The sequence below is a fragment of the Leuresthes tenuis genome, unplaced genomic scaffold, assembly GCF_036924035.1.
Source record: "Leuresthes tenuis unplaced genomic scaffold, fLeuTen1.0.hap1 SCAF_22, whole genome shotgun sequence".
Lineage (NCBI taxonomy): Eukaryota > Metazoa > Chordata > Actinopteri > Atheriniformes > Atherinopsidae > Leuresthes > Leuresthes tenuis.
The window spans coordinates 26,973,339-26,992,316 of record NW_027325376.1 but is presented as its reverse complement, the minus strand read 5'-3'; the positions used below and the strand labels follow the sequence as shown (position 1 = coordinate 26,992,316).

Sequence of the window (18,978 nt, the reverse complement as noted above, 5' to 3'; positions counted from 1 at the left end):
AAACACCCTACAAAACCTGGGATCCTTGCCTTTTGCACTGTAGTATCTATTAAGCTATTCCTTTCTAAATAACTAGCTAATCTCTGTGCAACTACACTATAGAAAATCTTCCCCTCTACATTTAGGAGAGAGATCATCCAGAACTGACTGAGGTCCGAGGACTCTTTCTTCTCTGGAATAAGAACGCCTACTGCCCTATGCAATGCTCTAGTAATAAACTGCCTCCACAAAAACTTTAGGATATCAGGTGCACTTTTATAAACTCGGCAGGGGACTCCATTTTGCCCTGGGGTCGACGAAGCGTTTGCATGCCTGACTACCTTCTCAACCTCTTTCCACCTAGGTGATCTAACATCCATCTCATGAGCTATCTCACCTGATGGTGGCATGTCAGGTGGAAGGGCTACTACTCTATACTGTGCAAGATCTGAATATGTATTTCTTAGAAACTCTTTCACCTCTGACTTTGTTGCTTTAAGCTGTCCTCCGTTTTCCTGGTTAAACAACCCTTTAACAAACATTAACTTTAACAAACTTGAATGGGTCCCTGTAAAATGCAGTCCTTACATATTCTTTCTTATTTCTCTCTTTCCTAAGATAGTGTATTGCTAGCCTGCTTCTCAATTTTTCCTGCAAACCATTAATTCCCTCCTTCTCTTCCTATGTAGCTCTTTTCCACTGCTTTCTTAAATGTCTTCTTTCCTTAACCAATTTCTCCATCTCTCTTTGCTGTCCAGACTTAACTAAATGTACTCTTTCAACCCTCTTTCTATCTTGCACCCCAAATCTTTCTACACCATATGAGTAAATTATGTCTCCCATCTTCTCTAGCCTATCGCTTGCATTTCCTCCTAACCTACCTAATATTATCGACAAATCTGTTATTGACTGCCACCCATTCTTTGTTGCTATTTGCCCTAGGCCACCTAACTCTAGCTTTCTCCATATTTCTCTCTCTGACTGGCCTATCCACCTCAGTATCAGCTGCATCCCTTCTAAGAACCTCCTCCTTCACCTCCGTAGCTGTGTTATTGATATCCTTCGGACTGTGGTTGACTACTTTCCGCTGGACTTCATCCGACTTACTCGATTGACTTCTTAAAAAGTACTGATCAATGCGGCCAACACATCTCCTTCTTTCCTGATGCATTTTAAGGCCTCTAACTGATATTACTTTCTGCCAGCCACAAGAAAAAACCTGGAGCTTATTTCCCCCTGGCATACCACTTTTATTTTCTCCAGCTAAGCTCTTTTTCCTCTGAGAACTATTATGCCCAGCTCTTGCCCTCCAGAATAGGTCCATGCCCCTATCCTTCACTGAGTCACATCTCCAACTCATAGTCATGTTTGTTCCAGTGTCAGTTGCCATGTAGTCTGGCTGTGAGTCATCTTCTACCCCTGGTCTCGCTGACCCTAGGGGTATTCTCCTTAATTTTGTTGCAGCTTATGCTAGTTGTAACAAAGCACCTGGCTCCTCCTACCATGGATTGCTAGGCCATGGCTAGCCGAGAAGGCCTTTGCCTTCTGTCAGCTGTCTTTCTGTCACATGGTCTTTCCCTTGTTGTCAGCTGCCCTATTCACAGCAGTCACTAACTAGGCTAGTACGCAATTGCTTGAGCAGAAAATGAAGTCTTACATAGCCAGTGTTGAATCAAAGCTTCAAAGGAATGCTGGATGATGGACCTCTACCTTTCCAGCCTCAAAGAATATCTTAGCTCAGAAAATGAGTTAGCTTTACAAGCAATTTAGTGTAAAAGGGACTATTTCAAGCAAAAAACATACAAAACGTTTCTGACTGTCAAAGGACACTCCGTTGTACCCTCACTGACCAAACACACAGTTTCTAGGGCTACTCTCCCAGTCAGCACTAAGTTCCTGCCAGAGACCCAGCACTACCTTTGTAACTCTGAAAATAAACGCCTGTAATGGGGCAATAAAGTATGCAAACCCAGGTGGTCGTAAGCATGATGTTGGGAGCTCAACTTTTTTGTAGATAGAAGTAGGGGGGCTTCATGTAAAAAAAAGGTTATGAATGGAATGACATTGCAGCTAATGATATATTGTTTGGAATTTGCGCTCTTTAGCAATGGCGTCTGATCCCATACCTGGCAGCTGCATATGCCCTCGAACACTTCACCAAATCCACCTTCATGAACTTTCTTGAGTTCCAGATTGGTCAGATGATGGACAGCAGTGACAGACAAGTAAGTAAACATGACCCACGTGTATGTTCATAGATGTTATTCTTTACAAACTATGGTATTATTTTTCTTGTGTCTTTTATAGGCAGAGATGGGCCGGGAGGTCCATGCCATTGGCTGTTCAAGCAAACCGCTAGGCTCTTGGACTGCTCAGAGAGGGATCCAGGAGTGCAGGGAGGCATGTGGTGGACATGGATACCTCGCCAGTCAGTCTCAAACATAGATTCACACCACACACATGTATGTTACTCACTCAGAGACTTGATTATTTTATAGATAGATTATATCTGTTTCAGTGAACCGTCTGGGTGATCTGCGTGATGACAATGACCCAAACTGCACATATGAAGGAGACAACAATGTGCTGCTGCAACAGACCAGCAACTACCTGCTCAGCTGGCTCCACACTAAACTCCATGGTCAGTTCTATGTACACTGAAGTAATATTACTAGGATTTGTCGTAGTAAGTTTTTTTTTTTTTTTTACATGTTAATACATTTATATTATGCCTTTACACTGTTTAGAGATTATAGTGTTAAGAGAGCAAGGGAGGGAGAAGAAATGCAATAAATATTGGATCTGAAGTTTATTGAAGTTCAAAGTTGTCATGATAACTCATTATACCACAGACCCACATATTAACAGTATGTGCACATTAATTGTACATGATTACTGCTAAAGTCAGGATAAAACATTTTTGGTACTTGCAGTGTAGGAAGGTCCATGTTTTTATTGTGGTAATAAAACCGGTTTTTAGTACGTTGTTCTTTGTAGGAACTGGTTGAAGAAGGGTAGAACGCATCTCCATGGCAGATCACTTCAGCTGAACTAAATGGATTCCATATGTCCTCAGCTTAGTTGTAAAGAAAAAAAAACTTTTTTATCACTATAATTACTTCTGAAGGTTGTCCCTTGAGTAATTAGACCAAATTTGGCTACGGTAAAACCAGCCTACAGATGTCTTTCTGGCCACACAGCCTATTACTTTCCTAACATGGCTAAACATCCATGTCTCTCTCACCTATAAATTCTGTGTGTTCCTGAGGGGAACCTGCAGGTCAGCCTTCCTCCACTTGATAAAAAAAACACCGTGCCTAAAAGGTGGGGAAAAAGAGTGGACGGTCTAACGGAATCTCACTCTTGAGCCAATCTAAGCAAGAAATCCCTGTTTTATACTAATAATTACCATTACCCTTACCGTCTAATTTTAGGACCTTCATGGACATTTCGGTCTAGTGCCAAGCTATTATCAAATATACGTCCACAAAGTGCGGTCCCTACTGTACTACAGAGAGTAAGATATACCAAAAGCATTATAGCACCAAGATTACAGGTAACATAGATGTTAGCAATCCATGACGGTATATAAACAGATTAAAATGGTTCATAACAACAACAAAGATTATGGCATCAAAGATTGAAATGTCAGAGATTATAACTAAATCAAAACAAAATCTAAGGTTATAACCATAAGATATAAAATAGTAATACAGTAAAATATCAATGCATTTGCAGTGACTACAAGCATGTCTTCAAGATGGCGGCACCCTGCTGGGCTGCAGCCCCTTTAGCTCTTGACATTTTAGTCACTTTAACAAACAAAAAGTCACTTAGACAGATGAACGTGATGATGTACGACCGTGAGTTTCTTTTTGACCAAGAAAAACCCAGCAGTTTAGGTGTAGAATCTGTGGCTACTCTGCATACTCTTTGTAGCCTGTGACCAACACGCTGACCTGACCCAGTGGATCGGCACAAAGCGGAGTCTCCTACCTCCTACCTGCTCAGGCCGTCTTTGGAGAAGACGGAAGCAGCGCGACAGGAAGCGTAAGCGCGGCTGCCACAGAGGTCTAACGGCTAAGCTTAAAGCTAACCCGCACAGACCGCCGCTACCGTCCATCCTGCTCGCCAATGTACGCTCTCCGGAGAACAAATTGGTCTACCTGAGACTGGAACTTACAACAAAAGACGAGGTGAGAGCCTGCTGTGGCTAAATCCATCCATCCCGGACGACGTCATTAGCATGGAGAGGCGAATCTGTGAGCTCAGCGGTAAGACTCGAGGCGGCAGTATGTGTGTTTACATCAACAACAGCTGGTGTAACGATGTCATAGTGGTCGGAAGTTTTTGCTCCCCGGACATCGAGTTTTTGAGCCTAAAGTGGAGACCATTTTACCTGCCCAGGGAATTTACTGCAGGCAGGTGAGAGCCTGGCCTGAGGAAGCTATGTCTGCGCTACATGACTGCTTCGAGTGCACTGACTGGGCCATGTTTAAGGAGGCTGCAACAACTAACCAGCACACTGACATGGAGGAGTATGTGGCATCTGTGTCTGCATACATTCAGGAGTGCTCGGAGGATGTCTGTGTGACCAGAAATATCAGCACACACCAGCGAGGTGTGGAGCATGATGAGGGCATGAAATGCTGCTTTTAAATCTGGAGACGCAGCAGCACTCAGGTCAGTCAGAGCTAACCTGAACTGGGCCATCAGGATGGCAAAGCAGACCTACAACCAGAGAGTCCAGGGCTTCTTTCAGGACCCCTCAAACACCAGGCAGATGTGGAAAGGAATCCAGTCCATTACAGATTACAAAGCAGTTCCACCTCTCTGTACGGACAACACAGACTTCCTCAACAAGCTTAACAAACACTTTGGATGGTTCGAGGCACTGAACGACACCCAGGTGAGGAGGTCCATTCCCCATACTGACGAACAGGCCCTCAGGCTGGAGGTGTCAGAGGTCCGGCAGACCCTGAGGAAGGTCAACAGCCGTAAGGCAGCAGGCCCCGACAACATCCCAGGCCGTGTACTAAGATTGTGCAGACCAGCTGGCCCAGGTCCTCACGGACATCTTTAACACGTCACTGAACCAGGCCGTTGTCCCAACATGTTTCAAGTCTGCGACCATCATCCCTGTACCAAAGAAAACACCATCACCAGCCTGAATGACTATCGACTCCACCACTCCTTCTAGTTACTGCCATCAGCCAGGTGATCCCATAGGTCTGGAAAAAACATTTACAAAAAATCCTTCATTCCCACTACAATAATCACTCTAAACAAACTAAGATAGAGACTGCACAGCACCTCTACAGCTCTTAACTGTACTTTGTGTTAAATGTGTTTTTAATATATTTTATTGTGAATGGTATTTATTGATGAGTCTTTTTTAAAAAAGAGTTTTTATCTACCTATTGACCTGTCCATCTAAGCCAAAGACAAAAAGAAAGGAAAAAAACTTTTTTTTTTAAAATTATTATTATCCATCCATTATCTATAGCTAAGGAATCAAATTCAGGGTCATAGGGGGATTGGAGTCCATTCCAGCTGCCATTGGGCAAGAGGCAGGGTACACCCTGAACAGGTTGCTGGTCCATCACAGCGCCACGCAGAGACTAATAAGACAAACAGTCTTATTATACTAAAGTCACATTTATTCCTAGGGTCAATTTACGATCACCAAGTAACCTAACGTGTATTTTTGGATGGTGGGAGCAAGCCATTCCACATTCCAAATGCTGGAGTCACAGCAGGGATTTGAACCAGGATCCCTCTTGCTGTGAGGCTATGGTGCTAACCACCCCACCACCGTGCAGCCCATTATTATCATGAGGGGCACAAGCCCATGCTTACAAGAACCCAGCGGTGCTAAAACCCAATTGTTTTTGTTCTGTATTTTATTATTATTATGCGTCCTGTCAGGGACCTCGGGGACTCAGGACACAAATGCAGGCTCTTTTCAGATTCAAAAGGATTTATTTAAATAAACAAACAGAGCACAGCAAGACAGGATAGGATCTCCAAGCAGAGCAAAATAACAGGCTGTGAAAACCTAAGCGCTCTCCTCAGTATCTATGGCGGAGGACGAGCGCAGCTATGAAAGTTACAAACATAAAACTCTCCAAACTGGGAGGAAAACAGAAACGCTATGAACAGTTTAACAAAACAAAGACACGCTCTCCTAACGAGGCAAATTTAAACAAAGGATGCATTAGAAAAACAGAGGCTCTATGAAACTTTAACTATAAACTTAAAGCTCTCCTTTAACGGAGGCGACTATGAAAGGTTGCAACGAAAAATCTCTCCTTGAAAATGGAGGAACGAACAAGGGTATGAAACTTACCGTATTAATAAATAAACTATGACTATGAACAAGAATAAATTACAAAACAAGATAGCTCTACAGGAGGATCGCTTCACTACAGGCTCATGGAACTATGGCTCAAGGTAAGGCTGGTAATGAGGCTCATGAGAGGAGACAACATACTGGCACAGGACAAGGGAAACGCAGACTATTTGAACACATGAGGGACCAAGGGGAACAGGTGGAAACACTTAGGGAATCAGGGAAGACAATCAGACGCTTGACACGGGAGGAAGTGCAAGATACCTGAAACGAGAGGGGAAAGTTAGTGCTTTTTCAAAATAAAACAGGAAGTGACGAGACAAGACATGAAACAGAACATAAACCGTGACACATCCAAGCCCACCGAGGGTGTAGGGCACCGCTGCCACTGGAGCTCTATTGTGTTTGCTATGTTTTTTATTATTATTCCCACACTAAAACTCATTTGGCAGTCTACACTGTGAGACTCATAATATAGTCTACTATATACTGAGACTGTGTCCAGGGCCTGTGTGTACCTTGGAGAATTTTGGTATTTGATATTGCTGTGTGACGAAGTTATGCATGTACAAAAATCTATCTTGAAAATGTATCTTTCAAAATAGAAAATGATGTATATATCTAATTTGGTAATATATATCAACATGAAATTTTTTGATAAACCAAAAACACCATCCTGATTGCCTGTACCCAATTGGGAAAAATTCAACAACTAGGCGGGGCTGTAAAATTTAGGTGTTTATAATGTAAAAACATAACAACAGATTTGTATCAGATTTGGAATACCTTGTCAATACATAGTCATGAGGCTATTCATAAATGTTGGTAATGATTGAACAAAGTGGGCGTGGCTTGTAAACAGAAAAGAATTATTAAAAATTACTTGTTTGTTGCAGGGGGCTGAAGCATTCAGAACAGATTCCTTCAATCATGACAAACATTTATTGTCCACTCCTTAATTCTCCAATTTTGAGTTAAATTTTGCTTCAGATCAGACAGTGGCTCCACCCATAGCAGTATTTTATACAGTGCACATTTTTGGCTAAATATTTTTTATTTTATGAAATAGTCATCTGTGGCCCACAACAAAAGATTGACAGCATACCAGACAATCACTTTCAACTGCAATTTTTTTCCCTAAACAGGAAATACATTTATCTATTTTAATATAGAGATTTTATCCTGCATCTTGAACATATTGTATGCAGGATTCAATAATCCATTGGCTGGGTTAACAGCTTCATTGATCAGTAATGTAACTCTGATTCTCTAAAGCTTCAGTGTATGTTTTGTTTCAGATGGTGTTCGGATTGAATCTCCCCTTCACACTGTGGATTTTCTGGATGATTTCCAGAGGATCTTGGAAAGCAGGTTTACAACTACAACATTGGAAGAGTGTATGGACTCAAAAGGTATTAAAGTATTTCAGGTTTAAAAGATAAATGCTCTTTCCAAACTTTACAGTTAGCAGAGTTTTTGAGTCTGTGCTGACTCTACATGTCTGCACCTTTAGCCACATAGTACAACAGGACAAAGAACCTTTTAAAGAGCAGGGCATTTAAACCTTCTCTTTGTTTCTAATATGACTGAAAAAGAGACCATTCAATAGTATGTGTTTTATTTTAAAGGTGCCAGGTTATCATAGGAGGTTATCATAGTTGCATGCAAGATCCCACATTTTAAGAATAATTCATTTAAACTGGGCAGGAGTACAACTTGGCGATAAATTATGATCATCCAACAAACCTCACAAGTAAATCGAATGCGTGTAAAAGTACAGTGTCACAGTAGTCCTTTTCAGACATTGTTTTAATTTATTGGCACAAAAAATATGTCGTCGTTCACCTGCAGCTGCCACCCTCATACACACATATAGAACATAGGCCACTCAGTTCCACATCAGTTTGTTCTTGCACACAGCTAACTGGCTTGAAAGTTTTGTATAAAAACTACTACTGTTATTCTCAGCATGCAATGCCAAGTTATTTTTTTGCTTTTTTACCATGTTTTTTAAATCAATTCAGCGATACTTTGTTAATACCATGGGTACCAAGGGAAATTCTGTTGCCGCAGTATAAATAATAAGAAAAGATATTCTATACATTTTATTACATATTTTACATTTCCCCCAAGGGGGATGAATAAAGTATTTTCTATTCTATTCCATTATATTGTCATAGATGGATAACAAAATAAGATAAAAATCTGCAAACAAACATTAAGGAAATTTAACTAGCTGTCAGGGATAAATGATTACTAGGACTCTGTAAGTTGAAACTTTAAAGTGCTTTTATTTCTGTTAATAAAAATGAGTATATAATTCAACAAAGATCAAAATTAAGCTTAGAGGGCCGTCCTCTGAGGCAGCTTTCTGTAACATGAACACAAGAGTTGTTTCAGCAGTGTTTTATTCAAGAAAGTTGTATCTCAGTTTTCATCAATTGTCACATTCCTTCCAGCTTGCTTAAGCACTCATGGGGTTAATAACAACCTTGGTACATATTAACAAACTTGTAACTGGGACATAACATTCTATATTATGAAACCAATGTTTTCATAATATATTCAGAGAATACCTTGAATTGAGCTGGGTGTTGTTTTTGTAGCTTGGCAACAACTCAGCTGATGATATCACACACAACGTCAGGTACTACAGGTGATCTGTCCCAGTTGACAATGTGGACAGAAACTTATAGCCAACATTTAAATGTGTTCCTCAGCCAGTACAGACATGTTGTCATGACAGAGGTTGGAAGCGCGAATGTGAATGTGGATATGAATTTCTTGATGCTGGTTGGAAGAAGGAAACCAGTTGTTTTGTCATCGTTGCAGAACATTAACTGTGTTAGCTTGGTTCCTGTTAGTGGAATTTGCTGTTACTCATTTACTGCTTATTGCAGTGTTTCTGTCTATGAAAAGAAAGCCTCAAGCAATCTTAGTATTTCTGTATGCAGAGTTCGGCAGCTGTTGTCAGCTCACATGGTGATTAAAGCTTAGGAGGGACTATTCAGCAGAGTAGGCCTCTTTGGTTGCCTCTCAGCAGGGAGAACACAAGCAGCTTCTGTTTTTCCTCTCAGTGTCAAGTCAAGATAGAGAAGATGAGCAAACTGGTCTGCTCGAAAGTCAAGCCAGAAAATAGGTTGAATGGAGTCCCTGAAGCTTATTTGTAGATCTGGTGGTTGAAGCTACCTGTGTTGGAAATATTTGTTAACTTTCAGAATAAAAGTCTATTTTACCATGCGCAAATTAACAAATCCCTTTATTGAATTCCCTCTACCCTGCTATCTTAATGCTGTATCCAGTTCTTTGATATGTGGAGTTCTCCATCTGGACGCATTCAAACTGTGTACCAATTTTCCTTAGAAACAACTGATACACAAATTCTACTGGCTGTATTTATTTTCTTTCCATTAATCAATATATGCTAAACATGATCCACCCTTGGCTGCTTTTGTGGACCCTCTCTATAATTTCAGTGCCTCTGGCAGCCTATAAGTGGCTGGTGTGTTTCCTGTTAGAAGAGAGTTACAAAAGGCTGGAACAAGAGAGAGCCTTGGGCAAAAATGATTTTGAGGCCCGTAACAACAGTCAGGTAAGAAAACACTCACAGCTGTTAAGATATACCTACACATGCCTTTTTAGATATGCACTGATATGGTCAAGCTTAAACCAAAAAGCTTCCTCATGACTGGCACTCAGGAACTACCACTTGCCATTGCTCATACCATAAATAGCTGCTTGCCAGAGTTTTGATCCTCTGAGTTATTTTTAGGAAAACTAAATGTAAACCACACATTTTCACAAAACATAGGCAGCTTATCTAAAATAAACTGATTTTAAAAAGATATCTGGATAACTGGTGAAAGGTATTCAGTTGTTAAATTTATGCTGATGATCATTTTCGTTCTGGTTACACTATGCCAGAGTAAGTTGTTCGACAAGAGGTCTCCCATTATTCAGGGATTAACACTGCCCAAAGAAACTTGACCAAAATTTGGGGAACAAATGTCATAAGAATTTGGAAACGAACAGAAAGGTCAAAAAGGTCATAACAATCCATCTAAAAGTTAGGAAGTAGGGAATAAAAGCCAAGCTGGCTATATTGCAGAAAGATTATAAAATGTGAAAATATCAGCAAGGAGATATGAGCTGGAAAAACAACAACAAATGATGAACCGCTCTAACTTATGATGCTGTTGTCACTCAGTTGATTCACCATCTTTATTTGTGTCAGCACACACTTATGCAGGGGTGAGCTCCTTGTGGCATGTGTGAATTACCAAAGAGGAAAGTGTTTTTGTGGTGATAAGACGCAATCAATTAATCAAAAGGGCTCCAGTGAATTATCTGGACTTTCCAAGTAAAGAGAGAACCATGAGAGAAGCATAAAAGAAGATCCATTTGGGAAACAGAATACTGATCACGGTTGCACTACAGAGATTGTTTTATAGAGAAAAAAATACAACTGATAAAAAGAAGTTTCAGACTCCAGATGTTCAGATCGCAAAACATATTGTTATATTTTACTTTATGTTTTATATATATCAATATTTAAAATAATCTGACAAATGGACCACAGTTTGTGAAATTGAAGGGTTGAAGGTGGTCAGCAGCACTGGAGTACCACAGGGGACTGTACTCTCATCATTTCTCTACACCTCAGACATCCAGTAGAACTCAGAGTCCTGTCATCCACAGAAATACTCAGATGACTCAGGAATATTTTAAGCCTAATGTTTAAGGTAGAGAGGATGTTTGCTTCCCAGATCCAAACTGGCAGCTGGTTCCACAGAGAGGGGCCTGATAACTTGAGGCTCTGCCTACCATTGTACTTTTAGAAACTCTGGGAACCACAAGGAAACCTGCAGTTTGGGAGCAAAGTGCTCTGTTGATAAGATACTTCATTATCGCAAGTGGAAATAGATATTTCCACTCATTGAAATTAGGTTTGGCTCTAATTTAGTAGCATTGGCAAATACATAAATTGGACCATTAAAATCGATCTGTCCATCTCTCACTCCAACCTGCCATCACTTGTGAACAAGATACCCAGATTAACTCCTCTGCCTGAGGCAGGGACTCATCCCTGACCTGGAGAGAGCATTCCACCTTTTTCCAGTTGAGAACCATGGCCTCAGATTTGAAAATACAGACTTTCATTCATGCAGCTTCACACTCAGCCTGGAACCACTCCGGTGTGCACTGAAGGTCATGGCTTGAAGAAGCCAGCAGAACCACATCATCTGCATGATGATGAAAACCAGAGATGCGACTACGAGATTCCCAAACCAGATGCCCTCCTCGCCATGACTACGCTTCAAGATCCATGACAATCACAAACAGGATCAGTGATGAGGGCAGCCCTGGCAGAGTTCAACAAGTACTGCAAATGAGTTCAACCTGGTGCTAAAAATGCAGATTCAGGGACCAAATAGCTCTGCCATACTCTCTCAGCACCCCCCAAAATAATCCCTCTGGTTTGTAAGCCTTTTCTAAGTCTACAAAACGCATGTAGACTGGATTAGCAAAGTCCCCCGAAACCCCAAGGTAACTCTGCAAGGTTAAAGATCTAGTCCACTGTTCCACAACCTTGGAGAAAACCACACTTTTCCTCCTGAATCCGCGGTTCAACAATCGGTCTGATTACAAGATTTAAAAACTGTTAGCGAGAGGGTTTGCAGTGGCAAAGCATTCCACAGTAAAGGAGCTGCCACTGTGAAAGCTCTCTACCCCCTGGTTTTACAGCACACCTTTATAGGCTATTACAATAGCCGCGTTCGGACAGAGACGTTCGAAGAACTGTCCACATCGAATTTCAGATGTGGACAGAATTAAGAACTGCCCTTCCCCAGGGGAACTGTTTCATTTTGCATTCGCACATGAGTCAGGGACCTTGACAGGGACTGATGTGGCGCAACCGTCTGCGACAGACGTGTTACTTTAGCGCCACTCAACAACAAAACAAAACCCGTGAAAAGTAAGGAGAGAAGAAAACAACACCACCAAGAAACTAACATGGAGAGCGAGGAGGCCACAGTGTTCATGGTCTGCATGACGGTGATATTAATCATGGACGATCACATCAGGCGTCTAAGATGGAGGCTGGAAGAGCGCACAGCGAGAGTCAGGAGACGAAGAATCCAGCAGCGGGCGATACTTCTTCGTTTCATGGAGGAAAGAAGGAGAGCAGAGCGCCGCAGACAAAGGAGACAACATCTAAGTTTAACTTATTAAACATGCGCCGGTTGTGCCCGTGTCGTATGAGGAAACATTTCAGACAAGGGGCGGAGCTACCAGCCACCAAACACCTACGTCATGTTCCTGTGGAACCCAGAAAAGACCCTGCCTCTGAGAAGGAGTTAAAATGGTTCTAGGAACTGAGGGCCGTGGTCCCGAGTTCCTGTATGTCCGAATGCACGAAAAAACGGCCTAGTTCCTGAAAAGGTTATAGGAATTGTAAAAAGTTCCTACAGTGGGAATGCACCTAATGTGAACTGTGTCACTAAAGGAAGAAATGTATTGATATTCAGTAAACTTTTTTTTTTTTTTTTTTTTTTTTTTTTTTCCCTTGTCCTGTTCAGCATTATGGCAGCAGAATTGTAGTCTGAATACCTTTGATGCCAAACAGATTTGCTTTGCCAAGGGAAGTTTTATAAATGTAAAGCTCCCCTTGATGCCCATTTATTTATTTTTGTTTACAATATATAACATGTAATAGAACTGAACCGGACCGGGGGACAAGGAAAGAAGAAGAGGAAAGAAGAGGAAACAGAACAAAAATAGAAACAAAAACCAGACAACCAGCTGCTACACCTGTAAAAAACAAAACAGACAACAATCCATGGCCTCTGAGGGGAATCCAGCCTTAGCGCCACCAGGAGCACCTGAAAGCAGACAAGCAGAGAAAAAACAAACACACAAACAAACAAAAACAAGCACAAGAAGCGGTAATCGCATACAACACAGCTGTGGATAGATGATATTCAGTAAACTAAGAGGAGCTAGCAATTCCACAAAGCATAAGCGAGGGAAATGGGGGATACTATACGCCTTAACACAAACCTTAGCAGATCAGAACGAGACGAGATACAGGTGTACACAACCTGTAGCACATTTTATTTAGAAGCTCTGCCCAGTGTTACTTCTAAGTAAGAGACTCTGCTCCTTTAAGGTGCTCTTTTTGTACTCAAACATTCAACTGACCTGTTGCCAATTAATCTTAATTAGTGTAATAGGTTCCTCCAGCGGTTTCTTTGTAGCATCACTTACTCTTCTTCTTGTTTTGCCTTTTGTTGCTCAGTTCCAATTTTTTTTGCTTTGAGCGAATATCTTTAATTTAATAGTAAAAAGGTTTTACTTTGAATGAAATTTTGATTTATGAGATTTGCAAATAATTGTTTTTATTGTTTGATAGAAATGTTCAGTTACTTATTATTATTGCAATAATTAAATGTCTTTGAGTCTTTATGAGGATATTAATATATTTAGTTCATCAGACATATAGACTTGAGGTTGGACAGGTGTGTGTGGGTGTGTGTGTGTGTGTGTGTGGGTGTGTGTGTGTGATAATTCTGTGAAATTACTGTTTGAGTTAGTTTTCTTATTTTTGTGATAATTTTTACATTTGAAAATGGTCATGTAGGATTTTAACCCTACAGAATCAGGTAGATGTTTGTCTTCAACACTAATAGTCAAATAGTTCACTGATATAGTTCTTTGAAATCCATTTAAAATCCAAGTGTTAAGTAATGTAATTCTAGACCATCATATAACTGCATAATGAGACCATGGATGTCAGTTCAGTATTTTTGCAGCTGTGGCAAGGAACGTATTCATTTAAATGTTGTATGTGTTCAGGTTTATTACTGCAGGTCCTTGGCTATCACCTATATTGAACACAACTGTCTCCAGAGATTTCATGATGTGACCACTGATGAGGATACACCAGCTGATCTTAAACCAGTACTAAGAAAACTGTGTGCCCTGTATGGACTGTGGAGCCTCAGCAGCCATATGACCACGTTGTACCAGGGTATGCTCTCGTACCCTTAACTGTACAAATGCAAAAAAACTTTAGATGAGTTGTATTTGATAACAAAGCATTATTCCTGTGCAGGTAGTTACTTTAGTGGAAGGAAGCCTGCAGAGTTGGTCCAGATAGCCATCCTCACTCTTTGTTCCCAGGTATAGAAAGATTCTATCCTTTGTTTGTCTCACTCTTTGTTAGGTTTTTCAAATAATTTCATGTGAAAAGCAAATAAACTACAAGTTGTTGTAAACATGGAATTGAGTGACTGTTCATCTGAAGGTTGTAATAGGAAGCAAGCTCAACACGGCCAGGCTTCCTTTGTGTTAGTTGGCTTAACAAAATGCATGAATTAAGAAAAGTAACATAACCTATTTCTAGTTGATGCTGCTTAAAAATAGTTTTTTGATATTAATATTTCTGGTGCCGTTCAATTCTTCCTTCCTTTCTTCACAAAAACCTCATCATGAAATTATGGCTGACCTGATCCTGCTCCCTATCTGACCTCTAATTCTACCCTGTGTCTCACCTAGCTGAAGGATGACGCAGTAGCATTGGTGGACGTCTTGGCGCCTTCTGATTTTATTCTCAACTCACCTATTGGCCGTGCTGATGGACAGGTAAAATACAGAAACTCTGAGAACCCAATACGTTTGTGAAAAACATTGTTGTGTGTCATATTTCAAGAGAGATGTAAATATTGTACTTGAATAAGATAGACAAGTGTTTCATCCTCTGTCTACAACTCATTTTCTACTATATTCTATGACCAATTATGTTATAACTATGGAATGACGTTAGGTTTTTAATCTACCAAGTTATGTTGTACTACATAAAACAATTCAAAATAATTCTGTCTGTCCCAATTGAAGTAAAGGCAAAGCACATTTGACTTGTCAGATGTGGCCATTTTCCTCCAAAGAAACTACTTAAAGGATATTTATTTTGTTTCAACCTTCACTGTCAACATACAAGTACACCTTTTTTCAGTTCTAAGGTTTAACGTATCAAGATATAATAAAAAATCATCTGGTCCTTACCGAGTCTGCCAATAAAGGTGATATATCATGCCCCTTTTGGAAAATTTGACACAAATTTCTGAGATCTTATTAAGATATATGAGACAGGCTTTGGTCAAAATACCTGAAGATTTATGCACAGTGGCACAACCCTGTTTTTGCAGCTGTCAAATGCACTCTGATTAACTGATCGTCAGAAAGTTTGAACACCTCTGTAAAAGAAGAAGTTTGGTGATCTGGAGTTGTCAGGTGTGTGTTAACAAAATACCAAAGGTCTCTATGTTAGGTTTCACTTTTTTTTTTGTATGCATTTTTTATTTTATTTTATTTTATTTATTTTTCCCTTGTCCTGTCCAGCATTATGGCAGCAGAATTGTAATGTGAACACCGTGTTATACCAAACATATTTGCATTGCCAAGAGAAGTTTTATGAATGTAAAGCTCCCTTTGTTTCCCAAGAACTGCTTATTTATTTATTTTTGTTACAATACTTAACATGTAATAGAGCTGAACCGGGGGACAGGGAAAGAGGGAGAGTAAAGAAAAAGAAATGGAACAGAAATAAAAAGAATTGATGGGAGAAAACAATGATAAACCAGACAACCAGCCGCTACACCTGAAGAAATGAAACAGAAGACATCCCACGTCTTCTATAGAGAATCAACAACACCAGCAGCAATCACATACAACACAACCATGGATACGGATGGCCCGAAACCACAGGACAACACAGCAACTGCATAGCAAGCATGAGACTGGGCAAATGAATGTGTGTGTGTGCATGCACATGCAACACACTTGAACCGTGCTCAGTTATGAGTGAATAAGTGTATAGGGCCACAGCCCACCCTCCAAGCGATCAGAAGCAGGCAGAGAGGACCTCAAGATCCAGGCCACCAGCAGCCCCCATGGAGCACAAAACCCGGGAAGCCCACCGCAGGGACGACCACGCATCCACCCAGAAGACTGCCGCGGAAGCCCCCGGACAGAGCCCCCACGACCATAGGACAGAGGCCTCCAAGGAATCTGGGGTGACAGCCTACTGTCCCTGCCATGTCCCCGCCACCCAGATATAAGTGAAGCACCAGACCCGGGCCCTACGAACCCGAGCGTCATCAAACCCCCTCAAAACCCCCGCAGCAGAGGCCCCACCCAAAACCCGAGCGAGCAAGGCACCCCAGACAGCCAAACATAGTGGGCCAGCGTACGCCCCAATGCCCCCGGCAAAATGCCCCGGGAGCCAAGACTTGCCCACAGGTGGATGCAGCTGCGAGGAGCAGGGAGAGTTGAGACGGGGCGTTCTGCTGCTCTTGGCACCCAATTATTTTCTCAGGTCCTGTATGGGTTGTTTTGAATATTCTCAAGCAACATGGGTAGCTTTTTATGAGAAAATGCATTTATGATGGTGATTTTCCAGTGTGTTGTCTTATTTACTGCCCCGTCCCCACCTTCACCTCGAAGCCCCTTTCCACTACAGTCAGCTTTCAGCCAACCCTGACTGTTTTTCCTGCTAAAAGACTCATCCCTCCACCCATAATCTCCAGCACGCAGCCCCCATGCAACATGTCCTTTGCAATGATTCAGCTGAGAAATTAGGTCAGAGACCAAGGTTTAAAAGGGTCAGGATCCAGATGACATCAGCTCCATGCTCGTCCTGTTCTTTGCAGACTAGTTTTGGGGCATAGTGAAGCACATCTTCAACATGAACCTGAAGCTGGGGAGGTACCACAACTGTATAAAACATCATGCATGGTACAGGTGCCAAAGGTGCCACACCCAAAGGACCTCAGCAACTACAGGCCAATAACGCTCACATCACACATGATGAAGACCCTGGAGGCGCTGGCCTTGCCCACCTTGTTCCCCTGGTGAGCTCATTAATGGGACCACTTCAATGTGCCTACCAACCTGGCATCTGATTAGATGATGCTGTCATCTTTGTGGGATGAAGAATCGCATGTTTTTGTTTTTTTCAGTGCTGTCAACGACAATGTGTTTTTTAAAATAACAAAATGGAGGACAAAAGGGTCAACCTTGTGATGGTTCCTGATGGAGGTTTCTGGCTGTTAAAAGGAAGTTTTTTATTTCCAGTGGCCTTGTACACGCTCAGGATTAGGGATTGGACAAAAGAGAAGTTTCAGTGCAATCTGTTGGTTTCTTTAGCTTAGGAACTTTTAATGTGTGAATTGGACCAATATGGAGTTAATTAATTGGATTTGATTATGATTGTTTTACAATGAGCTGGACTCTGCTTGGCTTGAATTGGACTGTATCATTGAAATGCCTTGAGATGACATTTATTATTTGGCGCTATATAAATAAAACTAAATTGAAATTAATTATTACAAGGCAAGTTTGCATTTAACAATCACACTAATGTCTGAACTGTGCTTTTTGTCTTAATTAATCAATTTTGTATTTATCGTAAGCAACACACACACTGCAGTCAGTCTAGTTTCATACCTCACCTTTTTTTAGATGTTATGCCTGTGTATTTCTTTTATGTTCATGACAAATGATCGCTTATAGTATATGTGGTTTCATGAAGATTGTGAAATTGTAGCTTTTACTGACTGTTTCAGTGTGTTTATGCTAGCTGCAAAAAAAGACGAGGTGCACTGCCCACAAACCCAAATTGCACAAGTATGAGAAATCAAAATCTTAACAGAGCCCCTTCTTGCAGTTTGCAAATGGTTTTGTTCTTCTGTGTGGATAGAGTCCCCATGACGTATCTTCTCTGATATATTTCCTTGTTCTCTTTTTCTGCAGCTTAATAAAAACTTGTGGTCAACAGTGATGCAGGGCAGTCAGGTGCTGGAACGTCCCTCCTGGTGGAAAGAGTTCTGTTGTGACAAACCTGCGGTTGGATCCCTGCGCCCAAAACTCTAGAGGCTAGCCAAACATTTATGCATCCTGTTATGGATTTGGATCCTGTGTATGGGTTTTAAGACTATACGTGATCAAAATAAAATGCCAGATGTTAGTGGAGCACAATATTTATATCACTAAATAGCCCTGTGTTTGATGCTGATGCACAAATCAACAAATTTAACAATGTGGATTGCTAAGTTTTTTCCACACCAAACCGGCGGGTTATCAGATAAAGAAAATAATGATTTGTTTCAGCTTTCTTTCACTTTTATGTTATTTATCTTGTACCCTATACTTTATCATACATATTATATGAAGATTATAAGATTATATCAAGTATTTCTGAAGATTCATCACTGCAACTCTGTGAATCATTAGATTAGACTTTAGTTTCAGTTTCAGTGATGTGCACATGCAGTGCCAAATTTCAACGGTCACAGTTCCTTATGAATAAATACAGAAATGCATGGGCTTTTTCTTTTCGTTTTAATTTTGAGTTTCTTTTAACCTTTGTGACACTTATGACGTCATTTGCTTGATTACAGTGTAGCAAGACGGGAAAGGAATCCGAAGATGCTCTGACCTTTAAAATGTCTAAGTGGTAGTTCAACCACAGGCGTCCAGATGCTCCAGATTATTAAAAGTGATATACTAATCTATTGATATATGAATTTCATCTTTGATGTCAAGATTTTGGTGTAACAAATAATGATCCACTTAAAATCACTTTT

The 18,978-nt window shown here is 40.9% G+C and overlaps 1 protein-coding gene across 2 annotated transcripts in view; it reads left to right on the top strand.

The window, feature by feature from the left end:
- The window catches only part of acox3 (acyl-CoA oxidase 3, pristanoyl), a 77,533-nt gene extending 59,188 nt beyond the window's left edge, over positions 1-18,345 (top strand). For both annotated transcript variants that reach the window (XM_072376671.1, XM_072376672.1), the window contains exons 11-19: positions 2,085-2,204; positions 2,287-2,407; positions 2,498-2,620; positions 7,630-7,743; positions 9,808-9,923; positions 14,189-14,363; positions 14,448-14,515; positions 14,891-14,977; positions 18,146-18,345. In XM_072376671.1, the coding sequence (XP_072232772.1) occupies positions 2,085-2,204; positions 2,287-2,407; positions 2,498-2,620; positions 7,630-7,743; positions 9,808-9,923; positions 14,189-14,363; positions 14,448-14,515; positions 14,891-14,977; positions 18,146-18,265 (1,044 nt within the window). In that variant the 3' untranslated portion in view covers positions 18,266-18,345. The remainder of the gene's footprint in view (positions 1-2,084; positions 2,205-2,286; positions 2,408-2,497; positions 2,621-7,629; positions 7,744-9,807; positions 9,924-14,188; positions 14,364-14,447; positions 14,516-14,890; positions 14,978-18,145) is intronic.
- The last annotated feature ends 633 nt before the right edge of the window (positions 18,346-18,978 follow it).